General features: G+C 39.5%; 1 protein-coding gene across 1 annotated transcript in view; it reads left to right on the top strand.

Moving 5' to 3' along the window:
• GYPC (glycophorin C (Gerbich blood group)) overlaps nucleotides 1-26,105 on the top strand; it is a 35,938-nt gene extending 9,833 nt beyond the window's left edge. Inside the window, exons 2-4 of the mRNA XM_064451281.1 lie at nucleotides 11,323-11,423; nucleotides 17,632-17,682; nucleotides 20,232-26,105. Coding sequence (XP_064307351.1) covers nucleotides 11,327-11,423; nucleotides 17,632-17,682; nucleotides 20,232-20,428 — 345 coding nt within the window. The 5' untranslated portion in view covers nucleotides 11,323-11,326 and the 3' untranslated portion in view covers nucleotides 20,429-26,105. The remainder of the gene's footprint in view (nucleotides 1-11,322; nucleotides 11,424-17,631; nucleotides 17,683-20,231) is intronic.
• The last annotated feature ends 1,482 nt before the right edge of the window (nucleotides 26,106-27,587 follow it).

The following is a 27,587-nucleotide window of genomic DNA, read 5'->3' on the forward strand; positions in this document are numbered from 1 at the left end:
GGCACTGACCACATCCGTCTTCCCAAAGTTACCTCATCAAGTTACTCATTCTGGGCAGAGATGTAGGCCTCCTGAAGCATAAAGATAAAATACAACCTTACGTATGACATCAACTGGCAAAGCATATCAAGTTGGAAGGACTTTAGGGTTTCCTCCTTGAAAATATTTTTCCCCTAAACATACTCATTTTTATTCTCTGAGATAGTTTCTAGACTGTGAAGAACAAAGCAAGCTAGAAATCCAGCAGAGTTTTTAAGTGCATTAAAGGTAGTGTGCTTCAAAGCCACATGCCTGAACATTTAAGCACCATGGAAGAAATGAAGTAAGAGGTAGTAATACACGTAAACTTGATTGTTCTCCTCTTCCTACTTTTCAGTTTGTCAAAGCCTAACTCTGTGACACAACATCTGACAAAGAGCAAAAATAAGGGATGCTACATGCACACACATACACACAGGAGAGCATAAAACTCAAGGACACGAGACAGCTTTGGATTTTTTCTTTCAGCCACATTTCAGACCTTGTAAGTCATTTACAGGAGTAAGGATATGGATTTACCAGACTTATGTAGAAACTCACAAATCTGGGCATGGAGTGAGTGCTTCTTGGGAGATTTGAATACAGAAATATAGTTCTCTGCTACACATTTTTTCACCAAGGTAAAGAGTATAAAATGCCACCCGCTACAGACTAGTGGCATTTTATAAATGTCTGCGTATTGTGAATAGAGATAACCGGTCTTTAATGTTCCCCACTTAGCAACTAAAGCATTATGGAAATATTTTCAGGTGATTTCAGAGAGTCTAAGTGAGACAGAATGAGATTATTTCTCTTTTTATTACCCTTAAAGAAAAGAGAACATAATAACAAGAGGTGTCCACCAGATCTGCCCCCTTTCCTACTTTTGGTGTATGTTTTCAGATCAGCTCCAGCTGTAAACACACAGATTCATCACCTGAGGGCCTGGCATGTAAACAAATAGGTGAGCATTTCCGTCTCCTTCAAGTTTCTGCAGAGCTTCTGAGAAAATGCCTTACTCAATGCAAGTTATCATTGCATTGCTGAAGTCAATGGTGTGGAGAGTACGCTGGAACTTGAGATTGCTTGTATTGATTTCATTGGACTTTGGATCAGAATTTGCTGATTTCAGATCCTCACTTTTTAATATTACTCTGCTTCAAATGCCTTGATTTAGCTTACAGCAGCCTGATCTACTATCACCACAGATTTTAATGAAGGCAAAATGATTTATCATGGGTAACTAGAGCTCTTGTAGGAACCACTATTGAAGGCAGTGGGTAGTGGGGAGCAAATAAAGATAAACGGATCCTGTAGGCTCCCAAAGAAGAATACTTCCTGCTAATTCAAGGTTCTTGCACATTAAGAAAAGATGTCTATGGCTCCTGAGCTCATTCTCCCTGTGGATTAATGATCCATAAGGGACTCCTTGTACTAAGGAGGAGTAAATCAACCCTCCTGCTTTTGGCAGGCAGGAATGCGGGTGGGGAGATAAATGATTTTGCATTTCTCTGAACTTTGCTGTTGCTCTGGAATCCATTAAAACCTATGAATCTCAGACAAAGACTCTTCTTCCTCCCACATTCTGTGTGAGATGCTTAATCTCTGCATCCTGGGGACGTAACCATTTATGAGCTGGAAACAGAGCATGAGCCAAGCCCTTCTCCTCTTGGGGAACCTCCTCTGATTTCCTTTGCTTGTAATGAATGAAACCTTTCATTTCAACAGCATCTGACTTCTGTCAGAAGGTTCATGGCTGACTGGAGCAACAATGGGTTGTCAGAGACAGATGAAACTGTTTAAAAAGTGTCATTGCTAATAAGTAAGGATCAGCTTTAAAGACAGGGGGAGAAAGCAAGAGGAGGTATGACTGCATGACACTGTTTTTAACTAAAAATGCAGCCTGGACTTTTTCCCTCTACTCTTCTCCATGACTTGCATTTCCTTTACAGAAAGGTCATGCCTTCTCTCCCAGGCTGCTACAAGCTTTCCCCAGGCAGGAAGCATATCCTGTGTCCTGTTTTCTCCAGAGGCCAGTAAGTAAGGAGATGGGAGCATGACTTCCACGATGCTGCTTCCACTGTGCTGTTTATAAGTGACCTGAGTACTGAATCGCTGGGTAAATCTCCCTCCCTTTCAAACATGGTGCAGCCCAGCCCCAGGACCTTGCAGAATGCGGCATCTGCTGGAGGTAGCCAGAGGGAAAAATACAAGCTACTCCTTTTGGAGGTCTGGATTCCTATTTTTGTCAGATATGAAACTGTAGCAGTCTTTGGGAGTGGGGGGAGCACATGTCCTGTAATTAAAGGTTGTGTCTGTGCTTCATTCCAGAGGAGAGGGGTGTATTTTCCTCATTGAACGAGGAAGATAGGCTTGGAAATGGAAACATCTAGCACAAGCCATTTTCCACCTATATTATTTCCTTCACAGCTCACACCTGAGAAGAGGCTCTTGTTTCAGAGGGATCAACCACCCCAGGTCACACCCTGCTGCCTGCAGTACACAGCAAGGTCCAGGACTTGTGGGTGTCTGAGGGAAGTCTGCCAGGGACATACTGATAAATGTGCATGTCTAGCTTAGCAATTGATTTTGTTTGCCACTGTTTGGCACATTAAGGTAACAGCTTGCTCTCCGTGGGCATGTGCATCTACATCCCTAAGAGACTATTTCTCCCCCACACTGAACATAATCCTGGGTGAGGGGAGATATAGCAAGAAATACAAAATCAGTCCCTTGACAGGCGCAAAGCCATGGCACACCAGCTGTAGCCGAGGGCCGTATCATCCCTCCAGACTCCCAGAGCACACATACCTGTTTTCCCATTCCCCATCCTTGCTGGGATATTTCCAATCCATGTTCTAGCTAATGGGATTTGGTACCAATTTTTCCCATCCTTTGTTTCACTGCCATTGCACAATGAAGCCATGCTGTGACATTAACAAAGCTGCCTGTGTGTTTTCCTTGGCCCTCACCAGCTGTTTGGTCACAGCAATATTAAGAAAAAGAGACTTTCTTTCCCAGGGGCACTGCCATCTCTTCCCACCTGCTACAGTATCCACAATAAGTGATTGCCAAGACAGATTTGATCCTGATGATGCTGGGTATTCTTGCCTGACTTAAACTCTACCCATAAGAGTGCTTTAGTGAGCATGGAGCTGATGGTCCATCTTCCCCGTTAGAGCCAATAGTGGATGCCTAACAGAGAGTTAAAGGACAAGGCAAGTGCCTGGGGGTCTGAGGCATGGGAAACTATTGGGCCAAAGTTAGTGTTTCAGTGTTTAAATGGTTGTATTGGGGTGTAAAAGCTTTTGCATTTACCAGAGTTTCTCATATGAAATACTTCAACCTCCTGCTCACATCCAGCCTCAGTACTTGGTAGGACTGAACCTCACCTCCCCCTCTTCCCTCTTCCTGAATGAGCTCTTTTAACTTGTAGTTGAAGGAATTCAGCCTTGGGAGCTAAGCATTACTGAAGGCACAGCTTGTGTCACGGAGCAAGGCACCCCTCTGCCTTGTTCCCCTAGGTAACCACAGTGCCTCCAGGAGCCACGCAGAAATGCATGTGGCTGTGACTTGATCCTTTTGTCCCCTTTAACAGCCAGCTGTGCAGCAGGAGCCAGCCCCAGCAATGATAAAGTTTGCTGTCTGAAGCTATCCATGCAACTCAGCGCAGCACAAGGGAGTCATCCTGCCTAGCCCCTGTCTGGGAATGCAAGCAGGATAAGGAAAGTCTCTGCCACTCCTTCCCTCCTCACTCAGCTGAGCTCCTACATGTCAGCCAAAAATGTTCAGTGAAAGTCTTTAAGGAAGTAAAGCCAGGCTGCTGTGTATGTCCCTTCTTTATAAAGCATGTGCATATCCTAGGGAACACTTCTTGCTGACTGCCTCCTAAAGGGACTCCCAAGAGCAAAGAAGCTATAAAGTCTTAGTGCTTCCACCTATGTGTTTAGCTCTTGTGGGGGTGGCAGGGGCACAGGGAAAGGCTACCATGTCTCATGAAAGTAGCTTGGTAAATTAAGAAACACAGGCATTCAGGTCTAGTTGAAGAAGGAATTAAATGTGACAGACAGGCCCTGTAAAAGTGTGGGCTGTTTTATATACTTCTTTCAGTTTTCTGTTCCATCTGTGCAGACAGAACCAAAAAATGGAAAAGGGATGTGGGCTTTACTCCACTCTGACTTGTAACAGATACATACTCGTGTCCAAGCCTTGCCCTGACATAAAGTACAGCACAGCTCCCCCTGAAATAAACTGCAGCTCACACATATCTCAGGGTGGAACTTGGCTCTTAGACAAAGTTTAATGGGAGTCTGCTCTGGCTGAACTCTGCTTATGACTTCATATTTTCCAGGGCTGTGCTAGTGCTGTTGATTTGTTCATATTTTTTTTTCCCATTCTCCTTATACTAATAGGTGTTTCAGTGGGATAACTTGACCTTATGGTACTGTTCCAAAGCAGACTTCTCTGGAGGCAATGGTAAATAGTTTGGCTATGTTCTAAAAGGGCTTTGAGAAATTTGCAGGCTCCCTCATGACTGCTTGAGAAGACAGATTTTTGCAGCCTGTTAGGCAGCATCAGCTGCTGAATTAAACAGGGAAGCTGGAAAACAGATACAATGGACAGAGACTATATCTGATGATCTTGACAATGAATCCTTCGTTCTATCATGTTTCTAATATTCATAAAAGAGAGGTTTTTAAAGCTTTTATCATTGGCCCAACTGTGCAGTTGGAATGCATGGGATATCTGCCACCAACTTCAAAGGGAGGAGAAGCAGTTTAACAGAGAGAGCTTTTGCAAATCCCACCTTCTATGTATACCACTTGGTATTTCACTTTGTGTGTTGGAACAGTACCCTGCTTTGATACAAGTGCAAATGGGACTGCAGCAACTGCTGCTGTTGCTCAGCTGCAGAGCGTGATTGAGGCTGATTCAGCTATGGAAGAGCAGCATCCCTCCTGGCAGGGAGGGAGGCAGAGAGTAACTAGGGTCGCTATTTTGACAGCTGAGAGAGGGCCCTTACTTCTTAATGCATTCCAATAATTTCTTACACAGAGAATACCGAGCCCAACTTTTTCCATGGCCTTCTAGAGCCACTGTGTTTCAACGGAGTCATTTGGCTGTGAAAATCTGGAGTTTTCTGTTCTGTTCTGACCAATCTAGCAAGGAAATCTCCAGCTTTATCCAGCTGCTTTTCTCCTTATGTTTCTCTTCTGGGGGACCTGTTTTTTTGGAGTGGAGATTTATAACATACTTTACCCGCCTGGAAGAGCATTCCTGCTTTTTACCCTCTCTGTCTCCACCTAGCAAACCCCTTCCTCTTAACAGATCAACCGACAGTCAGACCACATGGTCACCTGGATGAGTTTGCCAATAAGTAAATAGCCCCCACCTCTTTCCTTTTGGTGGGCTGGTGTTCTGCTGGATCAGCTTGAAAGGAAAAGGGTTAGGAATGAGAATGCCCTTTTCTGCTGGAATGTAGCAGCCAGCTCAAATCACAACAATTCGCTCTCAGCTTTCCTGCATGTATATTTCATACATTTAGGAAAGGAGCAGCCCAAAGGCTTTACAGTAAGTCAAAAATATGTTGATCAGAGAAGTGCTATAGCAAGCATTTGTTGCTGTTGAAAAGTACTAGACCATATTTCTTTGCTTAATGACACACATTAATCCTCCATTGAAACTGCAGGGCTATCCAAGCTGAATCTGGCTTTAAAGGTTTAAAATATAGTCCAAACTATAAAAATATAACATTCTGTCAAAAAAAAAGAGCTGAAAAAAACCTCAGCGATGTCCCTTTTGTTTTTCCTTTGCTGTTAAAACCACTAAGGACATGGTCTACGCGCTTTGACATGGTTGCAAAAAAGTGGCATTTTTTAACTCGGTGACCAAAATATTAATATTATCCAAGTACCTACTGCTACTGCTGTTTTCAGTCCAGTTTCCTAATGAAATGAGTCTAATGTGTTCCTGCTGTCTGTCCGCTTAATCATCTGTTCATCCGTCACTTTCCATCAAGAACTTTTTGATCCACTGACCAGTTTCAACCAGATTTGAAAGAGAAGTAGAAGCGTCAGAAATTATTATCTTCTCCCAGTTGTATGAAAGTCAAAATTTGTCTAGAGAGAGCCATTCAAGTGAGCAGTAACCCAAAAAGGACTCCTTATTAGGAGACTAAACCAAATGGAATTCTTCTCTAGTTAGGAATGTGATAGCATCAAATTTTGGCACACTATGGTTGTTTGCAAAAACATACCTGCAACTTAACAGGAAAAAGCAGAGTGTAAGACTGTATTTAAGCACCTGTAGGAGAGATCTAGACCTTCTGATCAGTGCATGTTGAAAGCTCTGCAAAAAAAAGGCACTGACTACCTTATCAAAAGGCTAAGCCTTCAGCACAGGCTTTGGAAAGGGATGGTTGAGCAATGCTAACAGTGATAATTGAGATTTGTTTTCCCTAATTATAGACTCCAGAAACATAGGCATCTAATCTAAGCTAGTCTTCTAGATGTGCTGCTTGGCTGATGGGAAGAAAACTTGCCACACCAGACCACAGGCTTCATCACACTTGTGTTGGAGTTGAATGGATCTCCTTGCAAGAAGTCATGTCAGAATAGAATAGAATAGAATAGAATAGAATAGAATAGAATAGAATAGAATAGAATAGAATAGAATAGAATAGAATAGAATAGAATAGAATAGAATAGAATAGAAAAGTTCCAGTTGGAAGGCACGTACAATGACCGTCTGGTCCAACTAGTGTCCTCTCTGCAGCACCTGTGGAGACAGTTCAGATCACATAGATTACTTTCCAGTAGTCAAATATCTGGCCAGACTCATTAGTAGCTCTCCACCTACATGGTACTTACCATTCAGGTTTCTTTAGGAAAGAGGAACATTAGTAATGACTTGTTAATAACTCTCATAACATTATAAATCCCGAGCTGGAAAACTTTAAGTATATTCCTTCAGTGAAGGCTTTTTCATGCTCAGTTCTGTTAATGTGTTCAATATGCTATTTGTCAAATAATCACAGAATCACAGAATGTTAGGGGTTGGACCCCTGGAGATCGTCGCATCCAACCCACCTGCTTGAGCAGGGACACCTAGGGCAGGGGCACAGGAACGCGTCCAGGTGGGTTTTGAATGTTTCCGGGGAAGGAGAGTCCACAACCTGTCTGAGCAGCCTGTTCCACTGCCCTGTCACCCTCACAGGAAAGATTTTCATCATATTCAGGTGGAACTTCCTGTGTTCCGAACGCGCCCATTGCTCCTTGTCCTGTCACTGGGCACTACTGAAAAGAGTCTGGCCCCATCCTCTTGATACCCACCCTTTAGATATTTTTAAGCATTGATAATGTCAGATAACTGTCCAAAAATAATAGACAAGCAAGATTTTTTTTGCTTTATTTTTTTCTCTTTTTAACAATTATTGCACAATCTGTCTAGAATTGCTCAGATGAATGATAGATGGTAAAGAAGTTTTGCCAAAATTGCTCAACTCAATTCAGACAGCTTGGACTGATATGTAAATGCTTTTCAGATAATAAAATGGGTTTTGTCTTTTTAAATGGAACAGATATGCAAAAGAAATCTGCATATTCATTGCAGAGTCCTTGGAAAATGAGAAATGTTGTTGCCCTGAGCTATTATTTGCCTTGCAAGTTTCTAAGGTGTTTCAATATGTTGTGGTATTTTTTGTTTAATATGTTCAGTATTTGAAGCATTTGGAAGATTGTTTCCACTACAGATATCTCCATTAATAATATTAACCTCGTCAGGGCTCCAGGAAAGATCTGTGTCCCTAAAGAGCATATGCTAAACATCCTGACATTTCCACTTGCAATGCTTAGTAGACAGTGCCTTAGGCAAGCACTGGTATATGAGCTGGATGTAGCTGAATGCAATTCATATCAAATAAGCTAGGGGATGGAGCACACAGAGGTTCTGTTTCCAAGAATTGTCACCTTTCGGACTGCTTTCCTACATAATATTGGTGGTGGGAATGAGGCATAAAGGAAGAAACCTGCCCACGTTGGGAAAATTATTATACTTTTCTAAGGATAGCCTGGCACTACATTCTTTGAATTGTCAAGATAACTGCAGGCTTTCACCAGGTTTCAGGTGATTTCTAGATGACCTCACTTGTAATTTGACCATATCACCTTTAATTTAAGCACAAGGTCAAGTTTTTTAATCCCAAAACAAGAAATAGATATTTATCAGCCTTAATAGTGTAATGGCTGTGTTTCTTTCCTTGCATGGCAGTGTTCATTAAAACAAGTTTTCTGGCAGCAACAGACCCAGTGAAACACTGTTGCTTTTGGATTTATGTCTCTGCACCCTAAATCCCACCCTGTCATACACTAGCTCCCTCCCACAGCAGCTCCCCATGGGGAGGCGAAGCACTTTGCTGCAGCTCCTCTGGATCTATGTGCTCGATGCCTGGAAAGCTGCTGCTAAACAGAGCTTAAAATTGCTGAGTCCTCGCTACCTTTCCTTCACTGCTGGACTACTCCAGTCTACCTTTTCTCTCCAGCCTTCATGAAAATTGAGGTAAAGTGCTTGTCTTTTCCTGCTCCTCCTTTAAAAACAGTTGGAGTTGAATAATGGAGTCAAACTTGTAAGGATTACAAGGACAGTCAGGCACACAGCAGGAACAGAGAAAATCAGTGCAAAAATGCTGCCCAATGTGTTCAATGGAAATATTTCAAATACTAACAAACAGTTCCATCTGTCTATGTTAGGATGACTAATTTTAACTAGTGTTTGTCTTGAATAGTGGCACATCCATAAAAAGGTTATGTTTCAAATGTAAAGTAAAACCTAATCCTGAGAAGTTCTTAAGGTCATAAAATCAAGCACAACAACATTAAGAAACACAGAGATCACCTTATCCTCTGATGACATAGTCAAAAGACTTGAGAGTCAAGAATGAGGCTGGTAGACCTGTTAGGTACAAATTAAAAGCACGTCTTGGTAAAAAATTACAAGCAGTTTAGCAGTTAAATTGTCTTACTGCATCATATAACCATTTACGCAAGGGGTTGGGAAGGAATTATCCTGTCCTCCAAGACCTCTTGGCCTCTGGCTTTCCACTGAAAGGTTTTGGCTCAAATTTTTATGCTTATGTTTCTAACATGCAAAGTTTAGGTCAGTGAGGTGTGCTTCTTTCATGCACCGTTTCTCAAGAATTGCAAGTTAAATATCTGCTACAGGTTGTCAGATGGGCTGTCACTCTATCCATAGTCAGCTCCTTTGATTACCTATAATCATTTGCAACATTTTCAATGGTTAATCAATTAAGCCAGTGATTCCTTTCCATTCAGCACTGATCTCAGTGAATGAGTAAATGGCTGCTTTGTTCCCTTTTTCATTTGGCAAAAATGACTAGAGCTTGAAATTGTTGATTTTGGAGGAAATTCAGGCAGAAATTATTTGGCAGATTCACTGGATATTTTAGCATTTCTTTCAAAACCTTCCAGATTAAAAAGCCCTCAAAAGGAATACACTATTCTGATGAAGAGGGGAGAGATGGGAGGAGGATGGACACATGGAGAAAAATGTCCTGTTTGTGGACTGTACCTTATGGATTGGTTTATACCCCATTTGTCACTCCTCCTTTAATGAAGCAATACCAGGTCAATTTATCTTCCCCAGCAAAATGTTGTACATTTGGAGCGTGAGTCAAATTTGATGGTTGTGGAGGAAAAATATAAATTATGGCCTGGTTACATTAACATATTTCCATGGAAAAGTAAGGAAATTTTTGTAGTGATATCAAGCAGCTTTCCCATAGGAGCACAGCAAAACTTGGCCACTATACATGAGCAGCATGACCACCACTGGGTGGATTTTAGTGTCTTCCACATCCCATCTCTAAACACAAGTTTTCTGCAGCATCCTTTTGTGAGCTTCATTGCTTGCTTTCTAAGGAGCCCCGCTGCTAGTGGAGACAGCTCCTTTCTCTAACTTCTGTGCTCTGAGTTTCTTCTGCCGACCCCAATACCTTCTCATCCTTCCTGATGCTATAAGCAGCAGACAGATCCATCTGAATTTCTCTGTCAATTTTTTACTGTGTGTATATATATCAGTGTGAATGCGTGGGACACTATATCCGTTACCAGAGGGGACATGGCCCCACAATAAACTCTCTCTCAAGTATTGTGCTGTATGGGAGCTTTAAGGTTGTAACATTTATAATACTTTTGAGGGGGATGGCCATTTTAATGCTTTTACTGGATGCACTTTTCTTAACTGCCATCAGAATTGGCGGGTGGTCCTCAGCTACCCTGAGCTAAGGAGCTAAAGTATTTTAATATATGTCTCTAGTAAGTGCAAATAAAAAAAAAGAAAGTATATGGTTCAAACCAAAAGGGGAATTGGGGGAGGTCAGTTCTTTTGGGGGATAAACAGAAAAGTTTAATTTAACTAAAAAATCTGTGGATTTTTTTAGATTATGTAACCCTTTAAAGCACAATTTTTTCTTTTTTATTTGTTATTTAATTTTTTTTATGTCAAAATATAGAATACCTGATCAGCTTTAAAAGACCCTTACTATTTTTCACATAAAATGATTTCCAAAATTTCATGAGCATTTTCTCCTTGTCTCTCTTATCATTAAGAGATATCATCAGATTATTTTTTGGCAAGCTGACTTTTAGTGTATCTTTCCATCTCAGATTTTCCCCAAGACCCAAGTGCAATTCAGCTTCACAAAAGAAGGAGAAACTGTGTGAGTGATGCCATTACTTCCTCAAACACTGGAAAACATATTTTCTATTTTTTTACTTTATAACATTCCAGAATGGTGCAAAAATATTTTGCTAATACTGTATACCAGAATCAAATGTGAACTGCTAAAATTATGTGGCAATCCTAATCTAATTAAATTAATTTGATAATGCCCTTTTATCCTCACTGTTTTACAAAGTATGAAAAGTCTTGAACAGACCATTATTTTAATTGAATGAGACTGGATTTTTTCTTCTCAGAATTAATGACAAAGTACTTGCTAGCTAGGACAGCAAGAGGATTGGACTCGGTGCATTTAAATTTTGTAGATGTTTTTAATGTGCATGATTTACCTTACATTTGGAGAACAGTCCATTTACTTGCCCAAAAGATCATGTGGCTGTTGTTGTATGTCACCATTATTGTCCTTATAATAATTTAGTATATAAATGGAAGCCAAATTATTCTGTCTCTTGTCCAGATTGACAGATGAGAAACTGTTCCTTAATTTCGAAAGAACAGCCTTGATGTGTTTCATTATCTAATGGGAGCTGGTGATGGCTTTTTCAGCAGAATGTGTCAAATTGATGGGTTCAGGCTGATGACCCTTCGGGATAAGAGATGCCAGCTCTGGCAGGGCACTACACACTTACCAGCAAATATTAAAATAGGTAATGACATTTTTTTTAATCCAGAAAGTCCTCAGTGCAATGCATCTGATATTGTAACACAGGCCAGAGAGTAGCTTGAGCAATTAACATATTTTTACCATGAAGTTTTCAGAAGTTGGTTCAGCTCAGTTTTACACATGCGGCTGCAGTGAACCAGTTCTAACTATAGCTTGTAAATTAAATCGGTATGCTAAGGTTAATAGATTAATGATTTTCTCGTGAATGCAATGTGTTGGCAAGGCACAAACATAAACCAAAGGGCAAGGAGGACATACCACAGTTGCATAAACAATGGAGATGTTAAGACTTCATTAGTTCTTGCATACTAGATGCGCGGTAAGAAAAGTCTTGCATCAGTGATGACAACAGGAACACATTAAGACTTGGTTTTATAGTTGAGAGGAATGACGACTGCAGAAGAGCATACACAGAACAAAAAGAGCCCCTGGGAAAGGAACAGTTATAATAAATACATTTTATATACATAATGTTAAAAAAATTGCAAAAATTATAGTAAAGCTTTTACCAATAGCAAAGTCTTCCTGGTGGACTCTCTATATTACTTGATACTTTCAGAAGTTTCTAATGTTTTACTGAACCCAATCAAATACCTTACTATTGTCCTCAGTGGAAGCAATTAGATCTGTGATGAGTGCTTTTTGAAACCCCACCTAAATACATAAAAAGGCAGTCTTCTTTTAAAATTACAACTTTTTTAAAATAAGGCAAAATTTGTATGATATGTTGTGTTAGGTCAATTGATACAACTCAAAAAAATAGACAATAATTTACTAGACTTGGTATTACTAAGTAAACTATATTTCGTAAGTCTCCAGTTCTACTTAAAGCTCTCTTTCAAGTGTATAAACATATGAAAGAGCAATCAATAAAGAGGCAGTATCCTCCTCTGAATTATATTTATATCCTTCCTGAATCATGAACTGTATGTTATTCAGTTGGAACATCTCCCTTGTTTACTGGAAATCCTCACATAGATAGTGCTAATATTTAAGACAAAACTATTAAACACTTAACAATTGAATTTTAAAGACACATTTCAGCCTACAGGCTCCTTACACACTGCTTGCTGTGATAAGGTCAATATTTGGAGTGGTTCTGCAAAGCGTGTCCATGGATATACCTAGATTAGCTGGGTTGTTCCTCACCTGGAAAAGTCCCACTAGCGGCAGTGTTTTTCATAAGGTGGTTGGGTGAACTGACTAAAGATGAAATCTTACAGTGTGTTTCCTAGTCTGGACACCTAGAAAAGCCCTGAGAAGGAAATCTCTGCCCTACAGAGCTTAGCTCATCATTCACAAGGGTTGAATGTATTTCAAGTGCTTCTTATGCAACAAACAGGCACATCAAGAGAGAAAATGGGCTGCCCAAAAAAGCACTTAGAAACCTACCTGAGTGTAATATAGCAGCCAAGACGTAGTCTGAGATTGTAACCACAAGCAGGCAGCAGACGAGCATCATGATAAGGGATAGCTTAGGTTGCTAAGAATCGAAAGCACAAGCTTCTGGGTAGGAAAATCCTGAAAGGCAGGAGCAGGAGCAGTGCTGCCTGGCTGATGTGGAGTGGCTTTGAAAATCGTGTTGTAAAAGCTGCTTATCACACATAGATATCTCTATACTCACTCAGCTTTACTTAGCCACTCCAAAACAACAGTATCACCCACAGCTGCATGAAAATCATGCCAATGTGAGCTCTCATCTCAGGCTCTTCTTTTTATATTCAACACTACTTAGCAGTAGGCACTTGTCCAGCTTTAGTTTGGAGCTTTATCTTAGGAAATGAGAGAGGCACTGACAAGTTTGGGGTCAGGTCTATGTTGTCGCATCAAATTGCCCTTGTGGATTACACAGCAGAGATTTGGTAGATCGCACCAGTAGATTAGATCTATCCTGTAGGATGATTCCCATGCATTCATATCAAATGCGCCAAATGGGGATTCCTTTGCAGGTACAGTTTTCCTTTCATGCCTTTTCCATGTGTAAATCCACAACAAGCAAATATGCAGGTGCTTAAATTGCTAACTACAGTGCTGACTGCAAAACCTCTAAGGGTGCAAGTACCAGATCTTTTTCTGGAAAATCCTTTAACAGGCGAAAATGATGCCTAAAGGACTAGAAAGCTTGAACCTCTCTTCAGGTTTATCCCGTGTGTCACTGGCTAGCTCCAGAAGCACATCAAGGTATTGTTTTCTGCAAATAGCATGATCTAAAATCTGTGTTGCTATGCTGGATGGGAGAAAGTATTTTGGGAACAAATATGCCCCTTCCCATCACCATGTATGTCGAATAGCTTGTCAGTTTGGATGTCTTAACATGGTTACACTTCTAAAGTAGCTCACTGATAAGTCTTCCATCTTTATCAGGATTCTCATAATACTTTGTGTTTTCCTTAAAGACCTGTTTCCTGGTGTCACAAACTCATGTCAAAACCTCAGTTTTCACCTATGAATAACATTTTGTCTTTGGTATTGTAGAGAAGGGCTGGAAAGTAAGACTTGAATGGAGCTCAGGTATGAAAGAAAGAACAAATAAGAAATAGTTTTAAATAATTTTAATGGCAGTGTCATACTTTTTGAGCAGGAAGTGACTTACGGTTTTTAGTGGTTCAGATTTGTAATTTAAAGAACAAAAGAAGCCATTACAACTACCAGGAGAAGTGCATAGCAAAACAAGGAGAGTGCTGAACCGCAAACAAACATTTTCACTCCTGGAATGCCTCCTTCAAGCAAGTGCTCCTCAGCCAAAATGGAATGAGATCAGTTTAAATTAGAAAAAGACTAAAAATTAATAAAAGTCAAGTTTTATTGAAAAATCACACCTGGAGGAGATGATTTAACAAACTTACCAATAAATTTAGCAGGAAAAACTCACCACTGGCTACATTAAAATAAAACACAATTGTACTGGCTTTTTACCTTCGATGCTCAAAGCCAGGGATCTGCTTGCACTATTTAAGTCAGGAATATTCCTGGGGCTTTCAGTGGCTGCTGCCTTCTCAGCATGATTTGATTGATAAGAATTAAACTGGTAGCAATTGTTGTTATATTGCAAAATTCCTTATCTCTAAGTTTATGGGCAGAACTGAAATTTTATGAACTTCAAGTCATGGCACAAAGGCATTTCTTTCCCTTCATTCTGGCTTTTAGAAACACACATTTCAACAACAGGCAATTTGATTTGTATGTTCTGTTCTTGATTTAGCCAAGTCATTCTGATGGCCAGAGATTTTATGAAAAACAAGTTTTCCCACAATCTTTTGATTTCTGCGTGTCATGGTAACCAATGGCAATAAATGACAACACTGTCTAAACACTTCCAGGATCAGACTGTAGCTATGGACAAGGGCCAGTATAACAGTGAAAGGAAGTTTTGCAAGGACAATTTAGCAGCAGATAACACAAAAGATGTCCTTGAAACAAAGGAAAATAATCAAAACAGGTGCAACAGCAGTTACTGAAACACCTCTGAGTGCTCTGCATGTGAAAAAGAGCAGAATAAAGAAGGTACAAGAAAGCCAAAGCCTGCAGCCATTGCTCAGCCAAAAATTCCTTGTGTACATTGGATATCTTTCTGCCTCAGAAAGTGAAGATTCAGTCCTACAGTAATGCAGTGTATTTCTCACATAGACTGAGCTGAAGTTAAAGAGAACATGCTTAGGTTCCTGGCCCATGCATGGATTCCCATCTGGATAGTGGCTGTTGTCTCACCCCTATTCTGGGAAGACAGCCTCATTTCATGACCACATGCCTTGCATTTTCCTCAGTCATGTTTCGTGAAGGGTGATACTGCTCGAATCTTGAATGACACTGATACCTTCCCCCCGCCTAGCAATATTGCGATATTGCCATGAATCACATAGCTATTTTTGGACAAAATGAAATTTCACAGACTATGAGACAGGCATTGAGGGTCCCTTTCTCCCTGTCACCATCCTTGCTCTGAAAATCATCTGAGGAGCAGGCCCAAGATACTTCTGGTTGTTGGTGGTAGCTGCAGTGGCCTGGCACTCTGGATAATGCAGCAAAAGGCCAACTGAGAGGACAGCAAGCACTTTGTGCAGTAAAAAGTCAACACAAAGAGCAGAAGTGAGACTCTCATGCTTGCAGTAAAATGGGAAATGTGGTGAGTGAAGCCATATCACAGTGTTAGAAGGTTGCTGAATGACACAGCATCATCAACTTAACAGATCAGTGCTGACTACATGGTAGCTCAAGATGGGTCCAGCATTCTTCTGAAAACTTATATAGTACAGTATGGAAATGAAAACTTTTCTGCAAAGTGATGATACTGTAATTCATTATCAAAAAGCACTTTGGTGGCAAGTACTAGAGATAAGGCACCTGCTTGTTATCTGAATCTTAGAGGCACCTGGGAATGACAGGAAAGAGCAGAGAGTCACTCACATACCTTTTTATAATTAAAGGGATAATGATTTGATCTGGAATTAATGTTTGGAAGCAAGCTGTGTGGCTAGGGAAGCAGTTTAGAATTCACACCTTCAAGTATTTGATTGCTGTAGTAGAGCCTCCTTTTTTGGCATGCAGCACATATTGGGTGTATAAAGAAATACAGAACACTTTGACCTTGAAACAATTAATCTCTTCTGAGGCACACAGGTTTTGAATGGACGTAGACATAATTAGAGTTTTTAAATTACACAAGGCATGCTCAATCTTTCCATCAGTGCACAGCTGGAAGAAAATGTGGGAAGGATGTCTGGGTGAGAGGAAAGTACTCCTAGTTTCCAGAAAAAGTATCTCCCATGTTTGGGAAGAGAGGGATCCTTTAAATGTCAGCTCTCCTCTTTTTATTGCAATTTGATATAAGAGACCGGACATGACTAAGGAGAAAGCTGCTGATAGTGTCTTATCCTTGCATCATCTATCACAGATTTAGCAAAAGGAGAGCCAGATATCAACCAGAGTGCCACTGTTGAATTTATAGAAGGATTTGGAATTAACATTTCTACCTTTTCCAGACAGCTTTTCTATCCACTGTATTTACCAAAGGGAAATAAAAAAAGACCTCACATAAAGCTATTTGCCCTATTTGGAGACCAGTATTATTTAAAACTGTATAAATAGAACAATAATAAACAAAGAAAGGAGTGTCCTGTCACAAACCTAGCATGGGAAAGCTCCAGGTGTTCATCAACTTCTCAGACATCCAAATAATTCAGGCTGATACCAATGGCATGAAATAAGGAGCAGAAAACAAAATCAGAATTGTACCGTAATCTGCACAGAACTGCACAGAAGCTAGTCTTGTCTATAAGAATCTGCTTTCACTTAAGGTTTATAACAGATAATAAGGAGAGAAAAATCCTCTCTGTTTTTTAGGATTTTTTTGCCCTGTCCCCTTTAAAACACTTTGGCTATTCATTAGTTGTTGTGGATATTTTTAGTAAGTGCTATAATTAAGATCAAAATGTAATTCAAATTCTAACTGCTCTTTCAGCAGCTTGCAACTTTTCAGAACAATTTCTTGCTTCTTAAAAGAACATGGTCAGGTACTTCTCTTTTGCATTTAAATTGCAAAGTTATAATTTTTTATAAATTATAACCCAGCAAAGAACATAATTTGATTTATCAGCACCAAATTCAGAGTTACTCTAAGTGACAACTCTGTTTTATACCACACACATAACAGGCTTGCCTTGATTCCAAATGCAGGTTTAAAAGAAAACAAATGCTAAGGTTAAAAACAGGATATTGCAGATAAATAAATAATAATTGAAATCAAAGAGCCAGATTAATTTGCATAAAATCAAGATCCATAACATACTCTGAAGAGCCGTGAATGGGAAAATAAATAGGTACCAACATTTTTTCCCCAAAACTGCCTTTCTGAGAGTAATCACAGTACCTGAATGGCCTTAATTTAATCATTCACTGGAGGATGTTACAGGTAAGTGTTCATAATAAACAGTAGGTGTTTCCCTGAGGGCCATGATAGTTTGCATAATGCGCTAGCTATTTATTTTCCAGTGTTATGGTGACAGAAAACTGTTACAGTACAGCTAATTCTAATGAGATGTTTCATAAATGTCTTTTGCTAACGAGAGATCTTGTTTAAGTTCTGAGTTTCAGAGGTTAAAATAATACAGCATCACCAGTACAGTAACTGCTGTTACATGTGATCCAATTCCTTTTTCTTTAATTAACTTTTGTATGTTCTAATCTATTTATAGATGGAGACATCGAAAGCCCCACAGCTGTAGCAGATGTGGCTGTTATTGGAGGTAAGTAGCAGACCGTACTAAGCAGCACCATTAGATTTAAAACAGCGGGTTGGTTGATGTCTTGCATTTTGCAAAACCCCTACTTTCCTGACAAGACAACGGGAGCAGCACAATTAAAGTTAATTAGGCCAGTGGGAAATCTGCTCCCAGAGGGGCTATTGGCAAGATAACGAGATGAGATAATGAGCATAAACCATATAGTGAGCAGTACCACCCCCATCCATTTCCTCATTTTAAGACAAAATACCTAAGAGTCCAGCAGCAAAGTCAACCTCTGATATTCTTCATTATTCACTGGGCCAAGATTGTCATTTAATACAAAACTGGTGTAGCACCTTTGATTTGAGCCATGCTAGCTCATACCGGCTGACCCTTTATTTTTACAGAATATACCACAGTGCATTTCTTGGTGTTCCATTAAAGATCTCTCATGCATTTAAACTAAATACAGTTGTCAGAGCAAAGCTATGTTCACAGAGAGAACCTGTCTTTTTATTTTTATTGTGTTTGTTCATTTCCATGCTAACGCACTAATTTCAGTCATTCACAAGGGGGTATACCAATCATTAGCGCAAATTGGTGAGGTTCTGCAATATTTCCCTCAGGTCCCATCTTCTGAAACTTTAATTTCGGCTTTCTATGAACAAGTAGCAGGTAAATTGATTTGTACTTAGTCCCTTAGGGTTATTAATATTGTGCTACATCCAAAGCCTATTAAAGTCTCTTGCATCAAGGGATACCAGTAAGGTCCTAAAAATTGATGAAGCCCCCACTGCAACTACGATATTATTGTAAACCTAAAGTTCTTTGTATAAGCAGTTGCATTTTGCTACCAATAACTTCACTTTCCAGAACCAGGAACCATAAAATCTGTGGGATAACATTGCAGGCATATTTTTTTAAGACAGAGTTATCATTTTTATTTACCCTTCTAATGTTCTGTCCATTCCCCTGTTTTCATGCCAATAAGGTACTCCCACTCAGTTTACTGATGCTGGTAAATCTAAAGCTTTGGAGATACAAACTCCTAACACATATCTTGAACACAGGGGACAGAAGAGAGATAGTGTTTACATACTCCTTATTGTCTCTACAGAACAGTTGGCATTTCCAGGGAGAAATTCATCTGACCAAACCTAGGAATTCAGTTCTAGAAGAGGAATTGCCCACACACACGCCATCCACTGACGATAGAGGAATCATAGAATACCAGGTTGGAAGGGACCTCAGGATCATCTGGTCCATCCTTTCTTGGCAACAGCACACTCTAAACAAGATGGCCCATCACCCTGTCCAGCTGAATCTTAAAAGTGTCCGATGCTGGGGAAAGCCCAAGGGGAGTAAATGAGATGGAGCCTCCTAAACTTTAGATGCCTACAATGATTCAGATTAATTCCTACATATTGGACCCTCACAGTAGCTTCACACTCCACATATGGGATTTTCCTAGGAATGTCCTGTTCTGGTGCTTTTTATTGTGTTATTTCTTTAATGTTTGGTTTAATTCTGGACTCATGTAAATATAGAAACAGCTCAGTATTATGTACTTGTGCAGAAACACAGCTAAAGTGTTTATAAGCACATCCCAGTTGTATCCAAAAAGTGTGAAAAAAAAATATCATGCAAGTTGAATAAACTTCAAAATACTTCATTTATTTTCAGGATTTTTAAGTGAACAATTTCGTCTGGAGGGAAGGGGATACAGCTTGTAAATTTTTAACGATGGAATTGTCAGGGGTGCCTCTCTTTTATGGAACTTCCACCTTTCACAGTAGAAAAGAGAAAAAAGGAAAGAGATTTGGGAAGCAAGGACACACAGTGTTCTCTGCACAGCCACTCCTGGAACTTGGATTTGCTTTCCTTCACTAGGAGTGCTTCCATTCACCATTTAGTCCTGTGTACTTTTGGGATACCTATGGAAATTTTTGTCCAGTCAACACATGGGTAGTAATTAGCATTAGTCCAGGACATAGAAAAGATCTACACAGAATCCCTTCCTCCTCCCAGGTGTCACTTCCACCCTCATTACAGAGTTTCTTAATTAGAACACAACATGAAATGGCAGCTTGCAAATACAGAGCTGTACTGCAGTCACACTGCTGCTGTTACTTGTTGCAAGTCTCCTAAGAAATATTCAGTGCCCTGTACTCTGGAAACTGAGTACACTCAGGGAGGCAGGGTCAGGTTGCCTGCGAGTTCCCCTCGGTATATGTTACCAGAAGGATGAAAGAAACCTATTGGTTTTCCTTTATGTTCTCTTATTTCTCCTCATTTTGTAATGAACTTTTAGCTCAAATGAGTTCAACAAAATCTAGTCTCTGATTTGAAAGAAAGTTAGTGGGATTTTGACCTGCATTCCTGCAGTATCTATAACCCATGTTGGTTTTTGCAGCGCCAGACTCCTGTTCTGACCCTGGCCGCTGCAACATGCAAACACCTTATGATACATGGACTTTTCATATCAAGCAATTCAAGTTGTGATGCATGGCTGTGGGATGCTGCTTGTATTTTATTACTGGCAATACATTTAACTGGTCTCTTTCCTCTAGGTGTGATTGCTGCAGTGGTATTTGTCCTCATTTGCCTGCTGGTGGTGATGGTCCGGTACATGTACAGGCATAAGGGCACCTACCACACTAACGAGGCAAAAGGAACTGAGTTTGCCGAAAGCGCAGATGCCGCTTTGAAAAATGATCCTACTCTCCAGGAAGCAGTGGATGAGAGCAAAAAGGAATATTTTATCTGAGAGGCAAGGATTTCCATGGAGACTTCCCCAAGGAAATCAATCATAAATGCTACATCAACAGAAGAGCTAAGAGATGGATAATATGAGGATATGGGCAAGCATCCTAATTGAAAAGTATCTCTTTACTTTTTTTTGTCACTGGGTTGTTTCCTTTCCTCTGCTGGTGAAGAACTAAATGCCAGATACTTGCCTGTTGATTTTATTAGCAACACAGCTGGTCACAGTTGAGATCAATATCAGATAAGAAGAAACAAAATCTCAGTTATGAGTGGTACACCAAAACCAGATAAAGATAGCAAATGTCAAGCCTTGACATTTGGTGAAAATCGTAGATGCCAATGGAAAACATCCTCATAGAGTTAATGATGCATCCTATGCTGATATGATACAGAACTACCTGAAATTGAATTTCAAATGGTCACAGAACAAACATTAAACTAGATAAAGCTGATGTAGCTGGAACAAAAATAGCTTTGTAGCCCAGATATGTCCCCCCCTCCCCTTAAATGTGCAATTTAGCTGGCACAGGGGAGTTTGTTTTCTTTGGGGATTTAGACTGGGATTTTTTTTTAAATTTTATATACATAAAAGTCAAAGACACTTCAAAGAATTAAAGTTTTGGAAAACATGTAAAACGTAAGAATGAAACTTGTAACATGTAAGATGAAACTTGCTCTGCATGGCAGCTTGAGAACTGCAAAATGTTGGAATTTACATTGTAGTATATAATAGTCAGTAGACTTACAAATATGATTCCAATTAGTTGGTAGGTTCCTTGCATGCATGCATAAATAGAACGATATTAAAAGGTAAAGCATCGCAGTTTGAGCAGGTCTTTTGAAACAATGGAGCTCAGCTAGATTTTTTCATGTAAGATTTTTTTGCCTGAGTATTTATTTATTTATTTTGCATTGGAAGATTCTCTTGAATGCCTGCCAGCAGGATTTTGGATTTTTTGCAGGGAGAGGAATTCAGTTCTGGTGCAGATACTGATAAATCTTTTACAAATGCATCCATAAGACTGCCATTTATAAAGAAGGTTGCTCATCTGCATCCCACTGGCTTGTATTGATGTCTCCCTCTGTATGGCCTCTGTATAGCCTTTGAATTGTGCTAGGTAAGAGAATTACACCGACCATCAATGCTTTATTATAAATAAATAAATAGATTAGTCATGGTGGGTCACATGAAAAGATCTTATTCCTCACCTAAGAATCGATGGCGATGAGTTTCTTTAGCTCAGTAAGTTGGCTTCCTAGTTGAAGCCCACAACTAGCTCCGGAAATGCGATAATTGTTCTCTGCACCTGCTCATTCCCAGCTGCAGCGGTGCCCTGGACTACTGAAAATAGAGGAGGAGAAATACATTATAACAAACAAGACACTGATGAGCTCTGCTCAACTCATTATGTCTTTTCCTGTGTTTTGATCTATATATGTTTGTACATAAATATAAAGTCATCTACAACTGTGTTTTCAATACATTGTTGCTGATCACTTGTGCTCACTTCTTGGCACCAAAGCTTGGAAAGCTCCTGTATTCATTATCAACATTGGCCACAAAAATGCTGTAAGAGAAGACAGATCTGAACAGCAAAAGACTCTGAGGTCCCAAGTGAAGAAATGGGATATTTTTTGTCTTTTCGATCATAATCTTGGTCTTTTCTCAGTACCTGAAGGAGAGGAATGCTGAATTATTCTTAGAATCCCAATTAGCTTTGATTTTGAACCTTAAATTCCCATGTGTTTGCCTTTTAACCAAAGAATATCAAAATCATGCCAAATTTACTAAATGCCTAAGATATTTTTTGGAACAAACCATTGTACAACCACATTGCATTCTGTGGCTACTGCAGTATAAAATGCAAAAAATGCAGCTCTAGCAGAGCTCAAATATTTTTATATTATGCACCTGACTGTTTCTTTCTAAGGTACATTACTATTTTAATCTTTTTACTACTTTTGAAAAGGAATCGGGTTTTATTTTTCTAGGACAACTGTTGGAGAAGTTCACTAACCTTAGCTGTAAGACTGACTTTGTAAAACTGAAGACCCCTGACCCTCCAGTTCAATAAAAATGTAAATATTTCCTCTGAGGAGACTGTAAACGGGGTGACTTGAGCTCTGCTGCATCTCCCACACAAGGCATGGGAGCACCAAAATTCTTTTGTCCAGTGCTATCAGGACCTATAGAGGACTACCAGCCTTTTGTCCCCTTTCATATACTCAGAACCATGTAATGTGAGCTTGACTGTTAAAGAAAATTGACTTTAGAGGAAGGTGTGAGGGACACAGGGAATGAATTCCTGCCTCCTTCCCCAGTCATGAAATTCTGTTTTTTTTCAACTTGAGCCTGCTAATTATAATTAGACAGCTGTGTCGTATCTGATACACAGGAGAACCTGAATTAGTGTCTCTTTCGGCATGTGTCTGAGTTTTTTAATTATGAAGTGGACTGAGACAGACTAACTGCCCACATTGGAACTATAGAGGCCAGATTTTCTGGTGGTACAACAAGAGTTTGGTAGAGCTGAACTCCAATTCTTACCAGTCCAACCAACAACAGACTTTGTGTCATTGCTCCCCCTAAATCTGAACTGAATGAAACTACCGGTCTTTGACTATATCCCACCTTAGTAGCGTAATTAAATCTCTTTATCCCATTTTCCCTATTCATCTAGGCTGCCAGTCCAAGTGTACAGCAACAGCTTCCCAATCGGTAATGAGCCACTTCGAATATTGGCAGAGCAGTGACTCTGGCAAGAGCTATGGTTTCAGTTTTAGTTTATTTTTTTACAGTGTCCGTTTGGGTCCCAGGGCTTTGTGTATTTAAAAATTACTCAAGCATGCTGAACAGAGAGAAGACATGGTTTGTGGACCTTTTCTGTTTATTTGTTTTTTTCAGGACAAATTTTGCTTTCTAATGAAGAAAGCTCATGACATCTGATGACTGGCAGACTCTTAATGGCCTGATCCTGCTATTTTTTGCTCATACAATAACTCTACTTTCTTGAGTCATTCAGTTTAGTTGTAAAAAGAGTGCATTACAAACTTCCTGTAACTTTTAGGACTAATTAGCAAAACATCCTTCTGCAGGCAACATGCTGTGCTAAAACAAACATTATGTACACACTGAGACGTCTCAGCTGGCAGCCATAGCTTTTCATCACTGATGATTAAATGATTTTTACAATTTGGTTCCTGAATAGGAGAATTAAGGAAGCAGCTTCTTTTCCCCCCACATACTTTTCCTCAGGTCCCCCCACTGCTATGGCCTGTTGTCCTGCAGCTCTCTGGTGCTCCATCTCCCCAGCTGTGAATGCCGTTCTTGCTTGCAGTCCCTGAGGCTCCTATCTGGATCCCTACTGCCTTCCCTAAGGCAATGGATTGGCCATTTACTTATGTATTTATTTGTTTATTTTTATCAGTGAAGATACTCTGTCCCTCTCTGCCAGCCAAGAACTAATTTTCACAAAGGCTTTAGCTTTAGGCTTCCAATCCTGTGTCAAATGTGATCAAACCTGACCAACCTGACCTGAGACTGATTTACAGAGTGATCACATATGCCACATTTTCATAGAGAACAGGTCTAAAAATAGTACTGCAATCTCTCTAGTTAGTTAAATTTCTGTGTTATAAATCTCTAGTGTTCACTAAACAAGGGAGCAGAATGACGATCCCTCAAACAACTCAATTTTGTCCTGCTGACTTAATGCCCTGTGAAAGCTTGTTGAATCCCACTTTGCACAGAAAGCCACTGGCCCATGTTTAGAAGCAAAGGTTATTTTCAGTGATGTACAGGAAAGCTGTACGTCAAAATGACCAATATTTGCTGGAGTTGGAAAAGAGAGGATAAATACGATCTTGTAGGAAGACAAGACATTTTTAAAGGATATATAGAAATTACAAGAGTTAAACATAATATTGCTGATTACATAGGTGAGCTTTAAGAGTGGTCCATGGGGCTTTCAAATTCTCCCCCTGAAAAAAAAAAAATCATTTGCAAAAGGAAACATCGTTTTACACTATCTCGTCAAGCTTTGAAAACAGGCTTCACAGATTCAGTGTTCTACCATTCTGCCTTAACATCTGGAACTCAGCTTCTTCTAATTTTTTGAATACCTGTACAGTCTAACCCTGCACAAAAATGACTGCTTGCTTGTGTCAGCCCATGTAGCAGCATTACAGCTCAGCAGAATAATTCTGTCCAAAAGCAGTCCCAAATGTGTATCTGGCCACCCACACACCTGCTACGCATTTTTTGCTGGGACTTGGCCTCTATCATTCCAGGTTTTCCTGAGGGCCAATGTGCCATTGTACATTAATGCAATCCCAAGGAGTATTTAATCAGCCATTAGTCTAGATAACTACAGATACATATATTTTTCTTTTTAAAATAGGACCAAATCACTTTTAAAGGCTATTAAAAACAGTACCATAGGTTCCCTCAGAACATTGACATCGATTTTTCTCTTAAATCAAGTCTAGGGATCATTGGGGGAACACCAGGACAGGAAAATAAAAAAAGACTGTTCCCTTTCAGCAAGGAGTGCAGGCAAGGTGCTGAAACATTTATAGCTGCAGGATAAGTAGGATGGCTACAGCCTGTGAGGATTCCTCACAGAATACAGGAAACACTGAGGCAAGATGTAAATCAGTAAAAAGATACAGAGGGGAAGAAGGTAATTAGATGCCAATAGAGATGGAGAGCAGCTTTTCATCAAACAAAAGAGATATTGCCATTTGGAGAAATCAAAGTGTATTTGCTGAAGATAACTGCTGACATCAAATTTGTTTGAACTGTATGAGGTATTTGAACTCCTTGCATGTGCCAGTCCAATCAAAAAGTGCTGGTGGATACACACCAAAAGAGCACTCACATTAAATGTACTGTTTACTGCGTTTTCTAAAATCTCTCCGTTCTTCACATAAGAAAGCTTTGTGTGTTCAGAAAATGCAGAAGCTTCACAGCAGTAGTTCACATAAGACAGAAAACTAAAGAAGCCCTGAACAAGCAATGAATACACATCTCATGTCTGGAAATTCAGGTAGTTAATAGAAGAAGCTAACAATATCAAAGAAAAACATATAAGGTGAGTAAAAATTTCAACCATATTAGAAATAAATGAAACATTTGTAGTAGCGGAGGTCGTTCTCTAGTTCAAGAAGGTAATATTGACAGTGACTGGAAATAAGGAATCCTTATTCTACATGACTGTTCCATGTGTGGTGGGATAAAATCCCACTGAATTCAGCAGGACAAGACTTTCACTGACTATATTTATCCTTTCTGCAAAACATTGTATTCCCAACAATATCAGAAACAAACACACTAAATTAAAGTAGAAATTTTTATAAGGGTTCTTCTTTCAGCATTACCTCGTGTCTTCACACCATCTTTCTATTGTTTCAAACTGTATGTATGATGGAAAGTATCTGATATGTTTTATTAAAGTCTATTTGAATTGAAGCGTTGCTATGACAATAATAGAGAACACAGAGCATTCAAAGCCTGCTGCTCATTGTATGTTACAGCTGACTATAATGTTTGTATTTACCAAAGCTACTAATACACTGATGGTATAAATCTACTATATTTTGAATCGGGGGAAAAAAACCCATAAATATGAAGAAACAAATAACTTTATAATTAAAGTTGTCATTTTCAGCATTTAAAAGACTGTTCTCATATTTTTGTTCTCTTTTAAAATACCATGAACTTTGAGAATTGCCAATTATATTGTTTTTATAAGGACATAGATCAAAAAGAAATAGTAGGCTAGAATTTTTCTTAGTAGAACATGCAAACCCTGAAAGATATACTGCTGGTGTTTGCATTAAAAAAGCAGTAGAAGCTTTTGATAGATCTAAGAAGCAGTCAAACTTCAAATAAGATATCAAACAATCATTCTCTCTGAAGGAACATTACCCTGTGGATGACAGTGTGGACCTGTACACTGCTCTATTATCTAATGCACAGTATTCTTAAAAATTCTAGGCAGGCTTATAAACCTCTAATGGGTATTTACTGATGGATGGCCTGCCTTCCACCCAGCTGCTCACAAATGTGAGTACTTCTGATTTGTTCTTCATGCTTTCCACACAATTTCTCTTTTATCTTAATATATCCCTAGTTAAAGAGTAATCAGAGGTTATGCCTAGTATAATATGTATTGTAATGTTGCCTCTGCCACCTCTTTTTTCAAAGATCATTGCTGTCAGTGGGGAAAAAAAAAAAAAAGTAGGTCTTTAAGTGATATGTCATTGGGTCAAAATGATGCCTCAAAATGATGAAGACCTGGAAGGTACCAGAAGGACAGTGGATCATCTAAGTTTGAGTATCCATAAGTGGAGATGTTGTGGTAAGAACAGCTCTTCCAATGGGCCTTTCATATGCCGTAGGACTAGAAAGCCAGCAATAACCAAATGGTTTATTAGCAATGTTTTTGCTGGGATGAGAAGCAGAGAGGTAAGACTACTGAAGACTAGGCATTGGATCCTCCATTATTGGCCAGCACATTATATATGCCACACCTGACAATGGGATCCAGTGTTACTGGAGGTGCTTCAGCAGCCCAAATCTGCGATGGCTTGTACAGTTACCAGTGGCACTGCATGGCATGTAATTTCACAGAGATTTGATATAGGCTGTTTGTCAAGAAATAATGAAAGTCTGTTGGGACCAAATTAATCCTTTACGGATAACCAGTAGTTGACAAGCTTACAGCAGAAACAAAGAGGAAAAAAGGAAAAAAAATACCAAAAAACAGGAAGTACATGATACTAAGAGCTTTCAGCAATATGTGCCCTCACATAACAACAACTTACACATACATATAATTCACTTCACACCTCTTGGATCATTGGTGCTGGACCTAAAGCCTCAGTACAGGATATTTTGACTATACTGAGAAAGAAAATTGTCCAGACCTTGTAGTAACGAACCTGCTTCCCAGCTAAGATTATGATTAACATTTCTATTTCAGCTTAAACAAAAAAAGAAAGGTGTAACACCTAAACCTTTTGCAGCCAGCCTTGCTAGGGCTGCACATAGAGAGGTTTCCTAATTTCTTATGTTTGGCTGATGACCAGGAAGATCTGAGTGGTCACTCCATTTCCATTATCTTGGAAAGAAAGTATTTAATCTCCCATAGGGATTG

The sequence above is a fragment of the Phalacrocorax carbo genome, chromosome 5 (assembly GCF_963921805.1).
Source record: "Phalacrocorax carbo chromosome 5, bPhaCar2.1, whole genome shotgun sequence".
Classification (NCBI taxonomy): domain Eukaryota; kingdom Metazoa; phylum Chordata; class Aves; order Suliformes; family Phalacrocoracidae; genus Phalacrocorax; species Phalacrocorax carbo.